The 22,046-nt window shown below is 40.8% G+C and overlaps 1 protein-coding gene across 2 annotated transcripts in view; it reads right to left on the reverse strand.

Annotated features, from left to right (window-relative positions):
- The window catches only part of NFATC3 (nuclear factor of activated T cells 3), a 140,657-nt gene that overhangs the window by 19,592 nt on the left and 99,019 nt on the right, over positions 1 to 22,046 (reverse strand). For both annotated transcript variants that reach the window (XM_084644227.1, XM_084644226.1), the window contains exons 7-9: positions 14,023 to 14,078; positions 13,271 to 13,397; positions 4,372 to 5,424 (exon numbers count right to left, since the gene is read on the reverse strand). In XM_084644227.1, the coding sequence (XP_084500353.1) occupies positions 4,372 to 5,424; positions 13,271 to 13,397; positions 14,023 to 14,078 (1,236 nt within the window). The remainder of the gene's footprint in view (positions 1 to 4,371; positions 5,425 to 13,270; positions 13,398 to 14,022; positions 14,079 to 22,046) is intronic.

The raw sequence follows: 22,046 nt of genomic DNA on the forward strand, positions 1-22,046 counted from the left end.
AATGCAGGTTGCCAGATTCCGACCTGCGATACCACATCTACCATGAAAGCCTGCCGTAGACAGTACAGCGTGCAAGCATGCACACATACAGTGCAAGTGGTGGTTCCCCTCCTGCCCTATATACTATTTTTACCCTTTGGGATATATACTTTAAATAGAAGCTTTTTGCAAAATTGCGCAATATGGGAAAAAGTCAACAGTTAACTCAATTTATCACCCCTCTTAGGCTTGCATAAGCATGATGGGTGTGAAGTCATCAGTATAGAGGAATGCGGGTTCACAAATGGCATAACTGATTGTCTGGATTTCAGGGGCCCTAAATGATGAATGGGATTATAAAATCAGTTCAAATACGAACAGCAGCCTTTTGTTAATTATTTTCAGAACAAGTTCATCAACATTAATGGTTTTCAGATTTTGTGAAACTACAGTATTCTAAGCATAAAGCTACAACTCTAAAGTGAGGTGCTCAAAATCTGTGACATTTAAATAGATAGTTATTTTTCCAAACAATTGTAAAACCCAACCATTTTAGTTTGTAAATCTAAAACGCGTATGAAATAGAAGAGCTAGTTTACAATATCAAATACCACAATTTTCACTGCCACACCACGATTCATTTCAGCTTAAACACTCCTGAACCATTCTTACAAAACTGGCCATTATACTGTCTATGGTTATGTGATATGAAAGCTTTGTAGTCTGCTTAAGTTATCAAGGTTGATGGGTTTTTCTGAAATTCTCCGCAGTAGCTCCAAGAACTGTTTCTGGAAACAGACCTCTTTCCATTTTAGAGTTGTATGTAAGTGGTATGGGGTGACAGAAGGGGAGAGGATGAAAAGGCATTAATATAACAGCTGAAAACCTATTTTATCAACCAAGAGAACAAAGGGAGGATTGAACTTTTCCGAGTGAACATTCACCCTTTGAAAGTTAACAAGGCCTGCCATTATCTGGAGAAAAATCAAGAGAACCTCAGGCCTTCCTTCACAGAGGAAGCATTTTAGCTGCATTTCTTTAGCTTTCTTTATACAAGCTGGGAAGTTTTTCCTTTAGGCAGCAAGGGAATTCTGAGAGTCCCAGTGGAGAGAGCAAGTTCTGAAGGAGGAGGTGTGGTAGGGACCAATATGCTAAGACTGAGGGGTCAGATTCTCATTCAGAAACATGAGAACCTCAGGCATAAGTGGAAAAAAGAGAAACTAAGACAGTACCCCACATGCAGTGTCTGGACACCTTGAAAAGGGCCTGTCTTTCAGAGAAAATAAAGAGTCCCACAGAGCCAAGTGGAGGAGGCCACCCCAAGTCTACCTGCCCTAAGGCAAGGGATAGCAATCAGTTCTTAGAGGACATCCTTCTGAAGTGATCACAGGCAAACATGTTAGACTACACAGCATGGCCAACCAGAGCACACACAGCCCTAGATTGTGACACTAGGCCTGTGATGTATGCTAAATAACCATAAGTTACCCCACCTTGGGGAGATGACGCCCAATTTCCTGGACCTCTACCATTAGATCAGAGATCTTCAACCCCTTCAACTGCTTGGAATGGAGAATATGACGAGGCTTCTTGAGACATTTAGAAATTTTCCAATGTATCACAAATAGCTATATTCTGGAGCATCTCTCTCACTTAGGGCTGGTCTACAGAGGACATTTTACCAATATAACTATGGAGTTTAAGGGTGTGATTTTTGGCCAACTCAGCTTCAGTAAAAGCCCATGCATGGATGCAGGTATACAGGTGCCTTATAGCAGTATAATTTATTATACCCCTGACCAGAATAACCATATCTGTACAAGTACTTTTATAGCTGTGTAACTATCTACACTTGTGAAGTTTTTCTGCTTTAACTGCTGGCACTGTTAAAGTGGCAAAACTTTAAAACACAGACAAGCCCTAAGGAAAGCCATGCTCTTCTAAGCGACTTAGTCTCCCAGGGCTAAATGTAACATTTTGCAGACGTGCTTAGTCAATTATGCTTAAAGTAGCCCCCTGTAGTCGGACAGCTAAACAGGGATTCTTCCACTTGCAAGAACATAGAATTTAAAAACAGGGTGAATTTGCCATAGAAGAAAGTTCAAAAAAGTCAAGTTTTGTCACCACATATCAATCTGACTTATGGCAGAGGGTAAGGAAGATATTCTGACTGGTTGACTACATTACTTGACAAAGGTGGCTTCTGTAGTCTAGGCCTTCTAGAACAACCACCTTAAGACCTGAACCAGCTTCAGATACAAATTGGAGAGCAGGAATCAGGCATAGGACCCTTTTCCCAGAAACAATGCTTTTCCAACTTGTTGATCTCATTCCATGTGTTACCTTGAACCCAGACTTCTTGATGTCTGGAGATGAGGTCAGTTGTACCCTTGGAAAGTTCTTATATGAATTTATTATGTTAATTTCAGTGACTGCTTTCAGTAACTGCATATTTCAAAGAATGAACTTGATGCGTGCTTGTGTCAGACAGATGCAACATGCAATTTTCCTAACAGTTGTGTATTTTTGAACTAAACTTTTTCACAAACCATGTCAGAAGCCCTTGTTTTCACGGAGGTTCAACTTTGTAGCTAGTTAAAATTCTGTTTTCTTCAACTGAAACAGCACAGCAAATTGTAGTGCAAAACAAGTCATGCTTTATGGAACAGAAAACCTGAACATTTGAGCTTGAAATATAATGGCAAATTAGTAAATTAACATAAAAGTCACTGTTGCTGTTTGTGGTGGAATAGCATCAGGACATAGGTAGCTTTGCTCAAACCTACCAATGGAAATGTAGGTACCTACAGAGTTAGACAGCAACTGAGCAAGAGTTTTGAGAATGTCAATAGTGCCTAAACGTTGGACTTTTGCTGTTCAAGAGGCAAACTGTGGATCTAATTCCTCGAACCTTTCACTAGTACTAATTTTTTTAAAAGGAATTTGAAGAATCTAGTGTCTCTAAGAAGTCTCTTTAAGAGCAATCTGTTAGAGAACTGTTTTCTAGGCAATAAGAAATACATTACATAACCATAGTTTTAGTACTTTAATGTTTTTTAAAACTAAAAAGTTACACAAATGCCAAATACTATACGTAGTAGACTCACTGATTGTCATGAATTACTTGGAGGTAGCTTGCAACCTAACAATTCTTGAAAATTATTAGCTGATGAATTAAGATGGTTAGATAATTGGGCAGTTATAATTAGTAACAGTTAAGTATCATCTACATATACGGTTTATAGTTTATAAACAAGAGTTAAGGCCGACTTCACCCTTACAATCTATTAAATCTTTGAGATGTGGAGCACACTGTTTTTGTCTGGATTAATTATTAGATTAACTAGGTTCTACTGCTAGGCTTGTCAAATCCATGCACCCCTTTCCAGGTGGTGTGTAGTAGATGTTCCATGGCAAGTGGTGGGTTTACCAATCAATTTTTGTAGAATTTAAGCTTTCATTTAAAAAAGCTTCTAGCCTTTGAGGGTATTTCTACACCCACAACTGGCCTGTGTCAGCTGACTTGGGCTGGGGATGCACGGCTATAAAATTGCAGCATAGACATTTGGGTTCAGGCTGGAGCCCAAGCTATGGGACCTTCCCCATCTAACGGAGTCCCAGAACCTGGGCTCTAGCCCAAGCTCAAATGTCTATCAGATTTCAAGGTAGTACTGAATGTAGATAACATTTTAGTTTCCAACAGAACTGGTCTGGGCATTAGGTTTGTCCTTCTAAACTGGGGCATTTTTACCTAGTCTGTATCACACTGTAAATGACTGCCACATACTTAGCAAATGATATTAAACAGGCCTATATGTTTGATTTCACTCAGCATCTAGCCTATTGCATATGGAGCACAAATAAAGTGTCAACACCACTAAGGGTTAGAATTGTATTCTTCCAGAGTGTGAATTTAAAATTATTCTTCAAAGGCTCCAAATTACATTTAAGTAACTCAGTTATATAACAAAAGAGACAGTAATATCTAATGAACAAGTTCCAAATAGAAGTGTTTTAAAACTAATTCCTCAGGTGGAAGGGAAGAATGTATAAAGTTCCTAAATGGTAAGGGGTAAATTTTTAGAAGGGATTAGGCCTAATCCCTTATTTTGTACCCATAAAACAAATTGTGGGTGCAAATCAAAGGAAGAGCACTTAGTTCCTCTAATTATAAGAATTACACCTAATGTGCAGTACATATACAACAAGCACGGGGGGGGGTGGGGGGAGAGACACAACAAAAATGTGATTGCAAGTTTTGTGGATGGAAGCTATGCCAGCAAAAGAAACTGTTCTTCTGAAAATATCTTGCTTACGTTATTGCTCCAGTGAGGTTTCTAATGTCACTAGTATCTTACAAAATCCCAGCCATCAAAAGTTATATCCACTTACCATCATCTAGTGTGATGTCTTGCAATCCAATTGTTTGAAAATTCAACTCTCGATCCTCAGGTTCTGGTTTAATGTTAACAGCTACCCCATCTGATGAAAATGGAGATGATTCACATACACTATGATGTACTAAAGATGAAGCTGCATGAAGACCTCCCAATCCAGGACTATGTTCTTGAGGGGAGTGTTGTCCCGAATGACTTATAGCTGTTGGGGGAGGGGATGAGGCAGGTCCTGAACTCGGAGACTGGTATGGCATAGGTTGTAGCTGAGGAGAAGCTGGCCCCGACAGTGGCGAATGGACCAAAGGATGGGAAGCTGTTGGGGGTGGTGATGAAGCAGACCCTGGGTTTGCAGAATGGTATGTGACTTGCTGCAACTGAGGGGAAGGTTGCCCAAGGGATTGATTCATAGCAGAAGAGATAGAACCCTGCCCAGTATTTGGACAGTGGTATCCCATTGATTGCAGATGAGGTGATGATTGTCCTGAATGAGCTGGATGTGCCAAAGGATGTCCTACTGTACATGAAGTTGTCACTGAGCCAGGATTTGAAGAATGGTACTGCATTGGTGGCAGAGGTGGGCAGCTAAGATTTATCAAATGAGGTACAGCTGCATCTTGTTGAAATGAAATAGTGTCAAATCCTTGGCTGGAGGCAGAGTTCATGGGAAGACCAGGTTGTCCATTGTACATAACATTAGATTGCATAGGCTGGTAGGATGGCCTCACAGGAGGTGTAGATGTTACTTGGAAAGACTGGTGAACCACAGGAGGCAAAACATGACACTCATCACCTGGACTGATGTTTCTACCTTGTATGTGAGACAAATGAGATACTGCTGATGTCACCATGGATGTATACGGTTGCTGAACTGGGCACACAAGGCTCCTGGGTGATGTAGACAGTAAACTGTCATGCGGGTGCCCTGGATCTGATGAAGACAGCTGAGTTCGGATGGATTGCAGGCCCTGAACACTGCCAGTATGAGGCAGGGACAAAGATGGAACGGCAGACAAATCCATTTCATCTCTGTGCTCTTGTTTCATTAAAACTAGAAAAATGAATAAAAATCAAAATTATAACTTACAATTCTATTTCACTATAATGTGACTCAGTACAAACTAATTACATAGCACTTATGTGTAAATGTCATGCCACTACTGTTGTGTTTCTTATATACTCAGCTTGTTTTCCCCACCTGTTACCATTTCTCTCTTCCATTCTTGAATTTGTGCTTCCTGTCATGCTGGCCTCTATACCTGAATCATTTTCCCTTTTCTTATCTACTCAGTGTTTTCCTTCAGCTCCCTCTTTCCTCATCAGTAACCCCCAGCTTTCTCCCTCTCCTGAACTATTGCCCTATGCTTTGTATTGGCTTGGAGGGGGGACAGGGGGGTTACTGTACTATTACTGGCCAGGGGACTAAGCTCAGTAGACTTGAGTTAATAAAGGGGCCAACCAGTGAGCTTCACTGACAAGGTTCTGACAAGAAGTTCAGCACCAATCCCCACATACAGGGGGAAAGAGTTATGAAACTAATGATCAGAGGCTCCAAATTATACCTCCACAGATCTAAAAGTAAAAGTTTTGCCAGCACAGCTATGTTGGCTAGGGTGTGATTTAACTGTGCCAGAAGATCCCCTACTGTAGAGCCAATTATACTGTCAATTATACACCATAATGACATATTGCAAAGCTGAAAAATATTAACTAAATAAATTAATGCCACCAAACATTAACAAACAAATCTTGTAACAGAGCCTTAGGAAATATACAGATTTTTTTTATGCAAACATGTATTTTCCCTTTTAACCTTGGAAACCAGAGGCGAGATCCAACTACTTCAGTTCTGAAGTAAACCATTTCTGGGTATTCCAGAATATGAGAGTTGGAGTGTATAATACAGCAAATTCACAGGTAAGAAGGAAAGTTTTCCATTTACCTCCCCTCTCCAGTCTGAGAGTCTGTACAGTGGAATGCAGCAGAGGAGTAGCTAGGTAGGAATGGAAGTTTGGATGGGCCCCATTTCCTATCCCAGCTATCCAGCCCCCATCACCTGCTATGTAATGTGCTGTTCTCAATACCATAGAAACAGCAGCCCCTGTTCTTCTATGTCCTACTCTAACCCCTGCTGCCTCAGCTGCACAGCTCCCCATGTGTGGGGACTGTCAGGAACCCATATAGGTCTCTGTAGGGCAGCCAAATTCTCTCTAGCAGTGTGCCCCGGCCTCTCTATTGGGTGGGGGAGGCCGTTACTGATTGATCTAGAACAGATGATGGGAGGGAGGGGGCTCTCATTGTCCTTGCCTGGGCCTTGGAGCAATCTACCACAGCTGCTGCTGTTACAGAAGTTAGAGGGGGTTCACATATTCAGGTGGGCTTGGATGCTAACTGAGTGGTGTCATGGCCTATCCCAGGTCCACCTGTGGCTATAGCCCTGAGATGTGCAAAGAAGTATTTATCCCTAGTTTGGGAGGAGGATTCAAACTATGTATATGAGGACTGATTCTGGATTACTGCTGGGGCAGTACCTTCTTTCTAAAGTAGCCTTCTTCCAAAGGCTGCATCAGAGGAAGACTGGACATCAACCTTGTAGTACTTTGTTAATGTGTACACTGATATCCATACAAAAGTCTTACAGGTTTCTTCACATGAACCACTAGGCCTTTTTGCCCAAGAGGTTGTTAAACCCCACAGAAAGCAGACTCTATTTTCACCCCATATGCTCTATAGACTTCTGCAGTATATGCTTTAATCCATTTTGCAATGGAGGATTTAGTGATGTTCTTCCTTTCATTCAAGAGTGACATAAGATAAAAAATACTGTGGACCTCTGATAAGGTTCCATGTCCTTGAGATAAAGGTTAAACGTCATACTGATTGAAATAAAACTGCAATCTCCTTGGGATGTTTAGGATTAGAGCAGGAAAGTCAAAGTCACTGGCAACCTGTGCAAAATTAATGTTACTTTTTGGACTAAATGATGGCTCTATCATAAGAATCACTCCATTCTTATGGAATATATAGATTTGGCTTCATAGACAATGCTCCCACTTCTGATACTCTCCTAACCAAGGTGACTGCTTCTGAGAAAGTAGGTCAAAACAGAGTGTAGTGATTCAAATGGTTGCTTTAAGTCTCCTAGCACTAAATTCAAGCTCCAGGAAGGAAACCTATGTAATACTGGAGGACTACCACATTTATCTACTCGAAGGTACCTTTCGACATGGTGATAATTAGAAATCTCTGTCGATTCCTTATAATTCAAAACACTTGCTCTGATAGAGACCTGTTTCCTAAACTCTGAGAATTCTCCCTTTCCATCTTGCATGTTAAGTTTTAGCAGAGCTGGATCTGAACAGTGGATTCGTCTCTGGCTCAGAATTTCTTTCCAGGCTGATAATTTCAGAGGGTGTTCCATTTGCAATCTAAGTCAGAGAACTACGGTGGTCTGCATGGCCAATATGGGCCTATCAGGATTACTATGGGCCATTCTTTTAGGATAATTTTACGGTCCTTTTAAAAAATATGAGAGGAGAGGCATAAAGGATGCCTTGAGACCTTTGAAATAGGAGATCAACTGCTTTCTTTTCAGGTTCTCATCTGCTCACAAAGAACTTCACTGCCTATTTTCCCTCAAGGTGAAGAGATCTATGATTGGAACCCTGAATCTGACACCTCCTGAAACCCTGAAGGATTCATACTCCATTCTCCCAGGTCCCTCCTGCTCAGCCAGTCTACTCCTGTGCTCTCCCTTCCCTTTATGTGGATGGGTATGAGAGGAGAGATCATGCTCTAACCAAGTCAGAAAATATATTGATTCCTTGTGCAGTGCACAGTGCAGTTGGTGTTGTCTGCAAGGAACAGTACATGATGCTTATGGCCCTTATCTATAGTCAGTTTATATTCTTCTCCCAAATTGGTCCATGTCCCCATAGCCACTCTGGTTTGGTGTGCACCCCATCTATGAAGACTGGCATCAGCAGTGATCATGAGGCTCCCTGGCTCTGACATCAGATACCCATTTGAATTTCAAAGGATGAGTCCACCACTTGAGAAAGGAAGTGACTGACTTTAGAACAGAGGTAAGATTCTGACTGGTTGCAATTTCTTCCTGGTATGGAGTTTTGAGAGCATCCTCATATGAAATCTGACCCATTGCAGAGTGCCCACACATGAAATTTGGCTGAGGAATAGCATTTAAATTTTCAGGGATGTCTCATGACCAGACAATACTTGGTGAATTAATGGGAATATCTACTGTGATCTCTCCTCGGCATCCAGGATCACTCCTACATGCAGAAGTTGGAGAGGATTCTTCACTCTGATCACCAGAAACCTGGTAAAAACTTGTAAGCAGGTTACAGTTTCTTCTAGATCCTCAAGCACCACCTGATGGGATGATGATCTGATGAGATGATCACTGTAAGCAGGGACAAATGAGTAAGCTCTCCTTCTCTGAAAATGGACACTAAAGACAACCAGAATTTTTGTGAGGACTTGTGAAGCAGTCACTAGCGCAGTGGGAGAGGCCTGAACTAAAAATACTTCCTTCTGTAACAGACGAGTAAATGTTTTCAGTGCCTGTACCAGGCTGTTCCTTGAGGCCCACTTAAGTGACAAAATTCTGGGGTGATAGTGTTTTTAGTCTGAAACTTCTAAGTCATAGCTCTGAGACCTGATTTCACATCACCCAATGACTCTAAAACGGCTTGTGTCCCCATTCTTCGAGACCACAAAGAATATCAAGAACATGCCATAAACTCTGCCTTATAAGTACTGGCCCTATGACTCCAATGCTGAGAAGATGTTGCTTCTTCTACCTTCTGGTGTTTGACTGGGTTCTTTGATCTGGGAGAGACTGTGAACTTATCTCTGAGGAATTTGGTCATGTGGATGGCAAAACCCTGTAAAGCAGTCTACAGTATCCACTTGCTGAGGTAGATATCTCCCATACGTAGACAAAATTTCTGAGGTCTCCCTCCCTGTGATGTAATGGAACAAGTCTTTCTTTAACTTTTGCTGGAAAATATTTCTGAGAGGCTCACTTTGGTTTCCATGAGATTAGTGGCTTCTGGAGTGTCTCAGGGACCATTTCCAATTCGGTTAGCAACATCCATAACATGTGATCAAATATTTGCTAATTTCTATTTGGGCCGAGCCAGATAATTCCTCTTCCTTCAGGGAAATTGAGCTGGATGAAGAAGAGAGAATTTCTCTTATTCTTTACTCTGTTAGCGCTTTTTTTTTTTTAAAAACCTTATGGCCCTTAGAGGTATGGCATGTGTTTCTTTAAAAAAAAGAAACAAAACAAACAAAACAAAAAACAAACAAGCCACCATACTGGAGATGCACCTTTCTCTTTGCTTAGCAGGGAGATTCTGGGCCAGAGTCTGAAAAAGAGGAGCATTTGAAACTTGCAGGGATAAAGGGAAGATCATTTTTTTTAAAAGCATGCAAATTCAAGCTACTGGTTTTCACCGTATGAAAAAAAATTGGGGCAGGAGGAGAGGAATTATGGTTAGGTAATATCTCCAGTCTATTCTTGAGGTGGAGGGATCTTTAGAAGGGTCCTACTGAACTTTGCCCCAGGAAGATGGAGCTTTAAAAAGTGAGGAAGGGATACTCCTCTACCATTTTCTTTGTAGAAGGTGGCTCCATGGGCATACAAGATGTCTGTCTGCCCAGACTTAAGTAGAGTCACTTCATTAGTTCAAGGAGCACCCCTCTATTGAGGGAGTGGTGGCCCCAGTGGATTCCTAAGGGAGAAGCTGCATGGTCACCTAAGCCCTGGTGCAGACAGTTCAAGGGTAAGTGTCTCAGGAATTAAACAGCACATCTGCTGAAATTGCTATGTAGCAGCCTCTCCTCAATCAGCTGCAGCAGTGATGGTAGTGGCAGTTGCTACTGCTCCACCTGCCCCTGCAAGGTACCTTTATGGGATCTGCTTGTGAGATCTCCTGTGTGCCACCTCTGTGACCTAATTCCCTGGCTCAACATGGACCCTGCCTTCATGCCAGTCCAATGGATTAGATTCATGCCTGCAGTGCTACAAGGAGATCCGAGACAGGCTTTTTAGAAGCTGTAAGTTCCTGTCTGCAGGTGGGACAGTCCAGTCCTAAAGCTCCTGAATAAAAAGAGTAAGACTTGAGCGGCATTTGCCTTTTTTTTGGGGGGGGGGGGAGAGAAAGAGACTTTAAAACCTATTTTAGGAGTCTCCAATTAGTCAAATTCATATTTTTTTGGTAATTCTACCCTGAAAGTCTCTGGTACCAAAAGGAGACCCTTGATCTATCAGTTGTGGTCCCAGCTGTTGCTCTGCCATCAATCAGCAGGTTAAATGCCCACAGTACAGATTGCCAGACATGGAAAGGGTGTGGGGTGAGAATTTATGTGGAAGTTTGGGAGAGGAAGAATAGATAATTATGAAATACTACTTAACATATTAGATATATATCATGCTATAAATTAGTCAAATAGACAAAGGCTCTTTCAATTAAGTAACAGTTAAGATATTTTAGCAACTTTTCCCCATTATTGCAAAGGAATGATTTTTAGGTACATCCAATACTTTCAAGACAACTTAAAAAAAAAAAAGACAAAGAATCGAGGGGATATGGTATTTTGAATTGAATGGGTCCTGTATGTGAAGTTCCTACAAAATTCCTGAGGAAAGGAGGAAGAATGGCCTTTAGGTCGACAGAGTAATAGGCTTTTCAACACCACTGTCCCCTAAGCATTCAAATCTGTCAGACAGAACGTCTGATGAGGCGGTCTTCAGTGCTTTTAACGTGGGTGGTGAGATGCCGGGAGCTAGATTTAAAGGGCAGCACTGTTACTATCTCTATTAGGCCATCTCATGATTTGGTGTTGATATCCATGGCTAACCAGCCCTCATTGGCCAAGTAGATCATGGAGCAGATGTTCCAAGAAGAAAGAGGTGAAGCTCAGAAGAGGTTCCCTGAAGTAGGTTATTGTTGACCTTAATGGAATCAACAATTAGCCCTCAAGGAAGTATTTGTGGACCTGAGTGAAGTTGCTGGATCTCAATTTGCACATCAGATAATGGTAAGGTTGATTTTGAGGCCCCTCAAACAGAGACCTCTATTTTGAGGAGTCTTTTTACCTGAAGGAATAATGGAAGAAGGTTCTCTATTCATTTGGATTGGAATGGCATTCAAGTTTTCCTGCCCCAGCTCACTCCTCTAATCCCATAATCACATTTAGTATATATCAATATATGAGCAAAAACCCACCCCAAAAACCCACCTTGGTTTGCATTGAAAAATCTGAAGTACTACAACAGCGCATGCATGCTGTTCTAGCAATCAAAGCTTTCCAAAGTTCCATCGATAATGTGGCATGCTTATGCACCCATAAGTATGGATATGTGCAGGAAACCGTTATCTTTTTTATACAACACCTAGAATGATTCCCCCCCCCCCCCATGCTTATTACCATCCCTACACAGACCTATTTCATATTTCCTTTCAGCTCCTGGGTTCTTTTTAAAACAGCCACAGAATTGTAGGTTGACACATCCTTCAATAATTTGAGTCTCCCTGCTTCTTTTTTAAGCCAAAGGCTATGGTTAACCGATAATCAGAAGCTGTTACTCATAAGCACAACAGCTTTTTCCTGCCAACACCTGTCCCAATCAATTACTGGCTTACAGCATGCATGTTAAAATGAAAACAGGAAACCCTTCAAGTGGGTGTTAAGGGTTGCTGTAATATAGCTTCAGTTATAACTTCACTTCCTATTTATTTTGGACACATTTTAAGCTGGTATGTTCCATTACTCATTCCAATATTTCAAGAATAGTTTTTCAGTAATGAGCCACCTTATGATTACTTTGAGTTTAAGAATATTTTCAAGCAGCTGACATTCTTTTAAAAATGTGATAAAGTTAGTTATTTTAAATATTGTTTGCAACTTTTGCTATTGTAGTGATAAAATGAATTCATACATAGTTAGCCAGATAATTGTATAACACTGTTTTAATTATGCTTAAAGGTACAAAATGTGTAACTTTTGGTGTAAAATAATAATTCAGTTGTCAGTCTACAGTGCCTGTTAGGAGCATCCATTAGTTTTCTGATATATGTTTGTGTATGTCAAGTCCTTCAATTTCACATAAACAGCGTGTACAAAGCAATGCTGAAGGGAACTTACCCTTACAGCTACTATTGGTTCTTGATGAACTCCTGACTGCTCTTTACAGTCTATTAGGAACTTTAAATCCACTTGAAAAGCCATCCAAAAAGAATAAATGTTACATATGCTGCAGTATGGTTTTCCCCAATACCAATAACACTCTTGCTAAGACAGATCAACTACAGTATGCCATTCTGACAAAGTTCCAAGACTAGCTCTTGCCACACTGCAAGATGTCTATGGAGTGTATTTTTTTCCTCTCTCATCTGAAGTCCAAAGTTGTATTTTGACTATTGAGAGAAAGACTGGCATCGCATAAACTGGGGATGATTTATTCCTCTATGATCTGTGACTGTACTCCTGGAATTCACTACATAGTATCACTAACTGGAGACAAAAACAGAATCATGAAAAACAGTGACCACTGAGAATTCACACTCCATGTGGCCAAGAAGCTATAGGAATAAAAGAATTAAATAACGTTGTAAAAATATAATTGCCAAAATAGAAATTCTTAAAACCCTATTCATATTTCACACTACTACTACATTGGATTCAAGTTTCTGTTACAAAATTAGACAAATTCTTAACTGGCAATTCACAAACTGTAAAAATTTAGTCACATCTACTTATCAAAGGGAACATATTTTGTATGGTATCTATGAAATACACTAAATTTTAGTAATTTTTTAAAAGTGTACACTAACTAGCTTACAGTAAGATGCAGTAGCTGTGTGTACCTGGTGTATAAGTAAAACGTTGAGACTGGCTTTTTTTCCTCTTCCCATTGCAAAGATAAAACTGCACCTGGACTGCAGCTGTAATCATTTTGTTATGGTACGGAGGAACTTCAAGAACAATGTTAGCCTAAATTAAAGTTGAAACAAGATGGCATTACATTTAAAATGTAAATGAAATACACCTGTTAAATAAAGAATATTGCATGAGTGCTGACTGCAATGCTAACTCAAATGGGGATTTTTAGTTGGATGAAGCTATTGCTTCATGCATTTTCTAAACAGTAAAGCAGAAACATAACAAAATACAATTTAATACCTGTGATGTGGGAGACATTTTTGCATATTCTAAAGATTACATTTTTATTTAAAAATACACTTGTTAAGTATTAACTTATCTTCATGAGCATATGAATGCCATACTAGCAGACACTAAATTTCATACCACTAATCTCATTGGCAGTAACGAAAATTACTTCTCACCAGTTATTCTAAATTTCCCCTTTTAGTTTTTCAAACAAGTTTATCATTTCATTTTCTTAGGAAGCAGTGACCTAATGACTGCTTTATACTGTTATGATAATTTAGAAAAAGTCTTCAGATGAAATAAGTAAACTGCAAAACTTGTTCATATGTCCTGCTAATCATTTACTTTACAGTAAAAGTCTAAACCAAAAAAAACAAAACAATGAAGACCAATTTCTTACTTAAAAAACAAAAACAGCTTTCTAAAGAAAGAAAAATAAGTTTCTCACCCCTTGACACTTTTCCCTAATTATTTTCCCTTCTACTTCCCACTGAGGTCGTCCATCTGTTGAGAGAAATTAAGTTTACAAGAAATTCAGGCAAAAAAGCATTTTCTGAAATACGCTGACTGAAAGTGAATGCAATTCAAAATATTAAAGTTCAGTTACAAGAGGATACTGCAATTATTGTAAACAGATTCTAAGATTCTTAAATGTTCCTCCTGTTGGAAACATCCAAGACTCTTTATATACTTTGACCAGATTACATTAAAGTTTTATTTACAAACAAATCTATATCATTAAGGATTTCTGCATAGATTATATTGTGAGTTGACACTACAGTCAAAGAGCACGTATAGTTCTTTACATTGATATTCTTTAAATAAGAGGAGAAAATTCAGGTTTTCCACTATGATTTTAAAAGATCAAGTAAATTAAAATAATTTGTAAAAGTTAATGGTCACATCCTTAACTGATGTGTATTAGTGCTAATGTACTGTGTCATTTAACAAACTGAATATCTGGCCCATTCTACTTAATTTATATGGACTAATTAAAATCTGTTTAAATATATTTATAAAAAAATACATTCATGAAAAAAGCATTCTGATACTGGTTTAAAGGTAAATGCTCCTATTATATAACGAGATAAAAATTAAATTAATATTTCTAATTCCAGAAGCAAGCATGTGTACACACACAATACACTGCCTTTTGGTTGAAGACAAAAAAAGGAAAAACCAGAGATCCAACTATTCATAGATATCATACACTACCAGTAGAAAGCTGCATGGTTGCTTTTAAGTTTGTGTCATGTTGCATGAACCATTTGCATAGGACAAATACCAGTATGTAATTAAAAACAATAGTACATATAGGATACTTAAAACACAAGCATTAAGGAGCTAACAGATTTATTTGAGCATAAGCTTTCGTGAGCTACAGTTCACTTCATCGGCTGATGAAGTGAGCTGTAGCTCACAAAAGCTTATGCTCAAATAAATTTTAGTCTAAGGTGCCACAAGTACTCCTTTTCTTTTTGCGAATGCAGACTAACACGGCTGCTACTCTAAAACCTGTCATTAAGGAGCTAGTGACTTTTCAACAGTGTCTACAACAAAATTAGACTAAAAAGTCATATTTCTTACATTTCAGTAAAAAGGTAGGACCACTTTTGCCAATACATACACAACTAAGTTACTTCAATCATACAAGCAGTGTGATTGACTACCATGGTTTTACTTGCATAAGTCAAGCTATTCACATCCAGATATTCACAGATTCAGACCCTTAACTATCAGTCATGTATTACACCGGGGTGGGCAAACTACGGCCAATGAGCCGTTTCAAACCGGCCCGCGAGCTGCACCACGTGGCTCAGCCCCACTCTGGCTGGGGCACTGGGTCAGGGTTGGGGTGGCACCACACGCCTCGGCCCTGCTCCGGCACTCCAGCTGGGCCGCAGGTTTGGGGGCTGCACCACACGGCTCCCGGAAGCATGGCCCCACTCCTACACTCTCCAATGGCCTCCTCAGATGCTCCAATGGGAGCTTTGGGGGCAGTGCCTGCAGTGGGGCAGTGAGCAGAGCCTCCTGGCCACGCCTCCACGTAGGAGCCGGAGAAGGGACATGTCACTGCTTCTGGGAGCCACTTGAGGTAAGTGCCGCTCAGAGCCTCTCCCCACGCCCCAACCCCCTGCTCCGGCCCTGATCCCCCTCGTGCTCTCCAAACCCCTTTATCCCAGCCCGGAGCACCCTCCTGAACCCCAAACCTCTCATCCCTAGCCCCACCCCAGAGCCCACACTCCCAGCCAGAACCTGCACCCCTGTGCCAGTCCTGATCCCCCTCCCGCCCTCTGGTCCCAGCCCGGAACACCCTCCTGCACCCCAAACTCCTCATCCTCAGCCCCATCCCAATTTTCTGAGCATTCATGGCCCGCCACACAATTCCTATTCTCCGAAGTGACCCTCGGGCCAAAAAGTTTGCCACCCCTGTATTACAGTTTTGATTATACTGCTGTTCTCAGACATTACAGAACAAAGAATGGCATAGCAAGCATCTCCTGTGATAAATTTTGTGGATTTCTGGAAGGCTTCCGACAGCCTACACAGACGGTCAAAAATTATGACATACTACAGAATACCAACAAAAATAGTTAGAATCATCCAGGATCTGTGTGATAATACCAAACATGCAGTCAGATACGGTGACATCAGCCGCCAGTGGTTTGCAGTGATGACTGGACGAAGGCAAGGGTATATTATGTCCTAACTATTTTTTGCACTTGCCATTGACTATGTCATAAGGGAAATAACCACAGAATGCAACCAAGGAATTTTATTTTTCGCCAATGACATTGTTCTGCCTAGTTCAACATATTGCTTAATGGAAGAATAGACCCAGCTTTTTGGCAGATCCAGCAAAGCAAGTCGGTTTGGTCATCAACAAGAGGAAGACAAAATATATGGCTATCCATGTCTGAAAGTATCCATTAGAGAGGATGAAAAAACACTAGAATTAGTAACTCATTTTACCTATCTAGGAATGATATATGTAACAATGGTGACAGCATGCTAGATGTCAAGCAACAAATATCAAAAGCAGCAAACAACTTCCATTAACTTAAAAATATTTGGAAAAAAGGTAGCATGACTGGTACTAACACAAAAATAAGAATTTTCAACATCAGCATCATGTCTGTCCTCCTTTATGGAGCACGGCCATGGAAATCTACAAAAGCAATTGAGAAGATCAATTCATTCCAAAGTAAATGCCTGCAGAAGATCTTTCTTGAAACATCAGAAATTCTGAGTAGAGCAACCAATCTAAAGCATCAAATATGGCAAAAATATGATGGACCTATTTAGGACACACTTTAAGGATACCACCAAAACAACTTCCACAGCAAATGATAACATGAACAACACCACTTGGAAAAAGAAAGAGGGCATCCTAGAGAAATATTATGTAGAATAGAAAAAGAAGTAATCTATGAACATGACACTCAAACCTGAACAGATCAGCACAAGACTGGAAAATGGTGGAAACCAGTGGATGCCTACGCACCTGAGGGTGCAGGACAATAAAAAAGAAAAACTACTACATTACAGATGGGCAATGAGAATTAGAAAACAGTTTAAGGAAAATGGCAGTTTAAGGAGAAGGTCATAATTTTTTGATCTTTAGACTTGTATTAATTTTCAGATGAAGAGAGTTAGAGTAGAAATCTTGCCAAGTGGATGAAGTTAACTGTTTTTAAAAATACCATTCCTCCACTTTATGACACAAGTCAAGAGGTTCTGATATTCACTACTGCAAATATAAAGAATATTTACTCAAACAGGTAATATTGTATCTGCTAGGAAGAGAGTAACCAACCCTTAATTTTATCTCTAACTTCCTTTAAAATATTTATGTACTAGACTGGATAGTAACCTGGGGTGGGTGTTTGCCTTCCTCTGCAGCATGGGGCATGGGTCACTTGCACGTTTAAACTAGAATAAATGGTGGATTCTCTTTAACTTGAAGTCTTTAAATCATGATGTGAGGACTTCAGTAACTCGGCCAGAGGTTATGGATCTATTACAGGAGTGGGTGGGAGAGGTTCTATGGCCTGCAATGTGCAGGAGATCAAACTAGATGATCATGATGGTCCTTTTTGGCCTTAAAGTCTGACAGTCTATGTGACAACTTATTTTTACTAGTTTCCAACAAAGATCTTTCTTGTGAGTTGGCTGTACATACAGAAGCAGACACGAACAATGAAATTTTGGATCTGATGATCCTGGATTTTTTCTTGAAGACTAACAGAAATGGCAATTTCTGGACAAACCTTACTGACTTTAAGGTAAAGTATTTTAGGATCTGATTGTCTTAAAAATGCAAGTGTGTGTGTGTTATTGTGGGATTGTCTGTAACTCTTTAGGAGATGTGATTAATGTAAGTCTTGGGAAGTGTTATGAGCTTCAAAGGACTCTGAAACAACATGCTAGACAAAGTTAAATGGGATTCCTATGAAATACTTAGAGGAGAAGCCAACTTCTCCCCCCTGGACCCATTGTTTTTGACGCTGCACCCTGAGGAGAAACTCACTGTCTGCTGATCACCTGTTACACAAGAACAAGACCAGAGGCCTGAACTGACAACTGAACTGAACGGGCCAGCAGCTCAGGGGCAGGAGGGTCCCGCAGGCCAGATGTGGCCCGCAGGCCGTAGTTTGCCCACCTCTGTTTTAAAGCCTGCCTTATTAGTCTTTGGATCAACCATCTCAGAACCAAAGAGAGTTTTGACTAAAGTCTATCCTTAGCTATACACACCAATTAATCCTATATTAAAAAATCTTAATAGTGTTATCTCAGCTAGACAGTGAAGACTGATCCAGGTTTACCCCAGATCAGTTCTAACCCATCAGCTAGTCATGGCTGAAAGGATCAGAGGCAGCTGGAGCACTGTGACCCAGGAACCTCTTGGTGCCAACTGGCAGAGCACATAGGGGTGTGTAAGAGCTACAGGGATTCCTTGGGTCTGGCATCTAAATACAAGTTTGCCAGAGAGTGTCATGTAAGGGATCTACTGAAAACCTGTGACATACTAGTCATCATCGCAAAAATGTATGTAAGGAGTTATGAACATTCCTGACAATTTTATGGTCCTAATGCAATCCTCAGTGGAACATCATAGGGACTATCACTCGAAGGTCAAAGAATGTAGACCAGAGGACTGGGGGACTCTATCCTGGGAAGCAGAGACTCTGAAGATGATTTGGGAATGCTGGAGGGTAATCAGCTGAATATGAGCTCCCAATGTGAGGCTGTCGTCAAAAGGGCTAATGTAATCCTGGTATGTAGAAACAGGGGAATCTCTGTGGGTATAGGGAGGTTATATTACCTCTGTATTTGGCATTGGTACGACTGCTACCAGAATATTATGTCCAGTTTTGGGGTCCATACTTCAAGAAGAACATTGATAAAGTGAAAAGAACAGGAATACTTGTAGCACCTTAGAGACTAACAAATGTATTTGAGCATAAGCTTTCATGGGCTAAAACCCAAGTGGTGAAGGTTTAGCAAAGAGAAACAAGAATGATTACTGGATTAGAAAACATGCCTTATTGTGACTGAGCTCTTCGAGTCTATTTAGTTTTGCAAATAGAAGTTTAAGGGATAGTTTGATCACAGGCTGAGTATCATAGACTATTAGGGTTGGAAGATACCTCAGTAGGTCATCTAGTCCAATCCCCTGCTCAAAGCAGGACCAAAACCAACTAAATCATCCCAGCCAAGGCATTGTCAAGCTGGGCCTTAAAAACCTCTAAGGATGGAGATTCCACCACCTCCCTAGGTAACCCATTCCAGTGCTTCACCACCCTCCTAATTAAATAGTGTTTCCTAATATCCAACCTAGACCTCCACCACTGCAATTTGAGACCATTGCTCCTTGTTCTGTCATCTGCCACCACTGAGAACAGCCAAACTCCATCCCCTTTGGAACCCCCCTTCAGGTTGCTAACAGGCTGCTATCAAATCCCCCCTCACTCTTCTCTTCTGCAGACTAAACAAGCCCAGTTCCCTCAGCCCCTCCTCGTAAGTCATGTGCCCCCTAATAATTTTCGTTGCCCTCCGCTGGACTCTCTACGATTTGTCTACATCCCTTCTGCAGTGAGGGGGACCCAAAACTGGATGCAGTACTCCAGGTGTGGCCTCACCAGTGCCGAATAGGGGGGAATAATCACTTCCCTCGATCTGCTGGCAGTGCTCCTACTAATACAGCCCAATATGCCGTTGGCCTTCTTGGCAACAAGGGCACATCGCTGACTCATATCCAGCTTCTCGTCCACTGTAATCCCAAGGTCCTTTTCTGCAGAACTGTCACTTAGCCAGTCAGTCCCCAGCCTGTAGCGGTGCATGGGATTCTTCCTTCCTACATGCAGGACTCTGCACTTGTCCTTGTTGAACCTCATCAGGTTTCTTTTGGCCTAATCCTCCAATTTGCCTAGGTCACTTTGGACCCTTTCCCTTCCCTCCAGCGTATCTACTTCTCCCTCCAGTTTAGTGTTATCTGCAAACGTGCTGAGGGTGCAATTAATCCCATCATCCAGATAATTGATAAAGATGTTGAACAAAACTGGCCCCAGGATCGACCCCCGGGACACTCCGCTTGATACCGGCTGCCAACTAGACATCGAGCTGTTGATCACTACCCATTGAGCCCGATAATCTAGCCAGCTTTCTATCCACCTTATAGTCCATTCATCCAATCCCTACTTTTTTAACTTGCTGGCAAGAATACTATGGGAGACCATATCAAAAGCTTTGCTAAAGTAAAGATATATCACGTCCACAGCTTTCCCCATATCCATAGAGCCAGTTATCTCATCATAGAAGGCAATCAGGTTGGTCAGGCATGACTTGCCCTTGGTGAATCCATGTTGACTGTTCCCGATCACCTTCTTCTCCTCCAAGTGCTTCAAAATGGATTCCTTGAGGACCTGCGCTATGATTTTGCCAGGCACCGAAGCGAGGCTGACCAGTCTGTAGTTCCCTAAGTTCTCTTTCTTCCCTTTTAAAAAATATGGGCACTATATTTGCCTTTTTCCAGGCGTCCGGGACCTCCCCCAATCACCACGAGTTTTCAAAGATAATGGCCAATGGCTCTGCAATCACATCAGCCAATTTTCTCAGCACCCTCAGACGCATTAGATCTGGACCCATGGACTTGTGCACGTCCAGCTTTTCTAAATAGTCCTTAACCTGTTCTTTCACCACTGAGGGCACTCACGCCCTCCCCATACTGCCCAGTGCAGCAGACTGGGAGCTGACCTTGTCTGTGAAGACCGAGGCAAAAAAAGCATTAAGTACTTCAGCTTTTTCCACACCATCTTTCACTACGTTGCCTCCGCCATTCAGTAAGGGTCTCACACTTTCCCTGATCACCTTCTTGTTGCTAAAATATCTTTAGAAACCCTTCTTGTTACCCTTCACATCTCTTGTTAGCTGCAACTCCAATTGTATCTAGATAGGGAACATGAAATTGGTTATGGGCTCTTCAGCTTAGACAAAGGTATAACAAGATCCAGTGGCTGGAAGTTGAACCTAGACAAGTTCAGACTGGAAAGAAGGTGAACATTTTTAATAATGAGTGTAATTAACCACTGGAACAATTAAGCAGAGCTTCTGGTGGATTCCACTATCCCTTGCAATTTTTAAAATCAAGATTAGATTCTTTTTTAAAATATATACTCTAGTTCAAACAGTAATTAATTCAGGAAAGTTCTACGCCCTGTGTTATGCAGAAGACTACATGATCACAGTAGTCCCATTTGTTCTTGTCTACGAACCACAACTTTAACTTTGCACTCATACGGATGCGAGCTTTCCACTATCCACCTTATCAAATTCTGCCCTCAAAACACTATTAGTTGTGGATGTCTGATTTAGTAATTTGGTGCTAGGAGGGGGTTTTCTGGTGATGATGGTGACAGAAAGATGGCATCCCTTGGGAGCAGAACTAAGACTGTGGTATACCTAGTTGTAGAAGTAAGTGTTATAGATGGATTAGTAGAGGTTATATATTTAGCATTATATTTCCTTGCTTTTGTGGTCCTATGTCAGGTATGTTATGTGTTTAGCAGCTTTGTCTGTAACAAAGAAGATTTGTTAATATATAGCTGAAGTAAAAATTAACTAATATGATCAACCACTGATACCAACTTCTTCGTTAGGATAGTAATTATAAAAGTGTATTTAGACATCAGCTTTTGAAGAGAAACTACCAATATCTTGCGAAAGCTTTATTTCAATGGTAATATCTTGCAAAATACAAGATCATGAGTGAGACGTTGAGATTTATTTTTTAGTTAGACCTACGTCAGACTCATTGCAAGTTTCAGATAAAAAACGATGAAAGTCTGCCCAACGAAACAAAGTTTTACACTAATGGTGGGGGAAAATGATTTTATTATTCTGGAAATTAGGAAGTATTGATCACACCATCAGATGTACAACTGTTAACATAGAAGGATTATTTAATATATT

This window comes from Lepidochelys olivacea (assembly GCF_965140295.1).
Source record: "Lepidochelys olivacea isolate rLepOli2 genome assembly, chromosome: 12".
Classification (NCBI taxonomy): domain Eukaryota; kingdom Metazoa; phylum Chordata; order Testudines; family Cheloniidae; genus Lepidochelys; species Lepidochelys olivacea.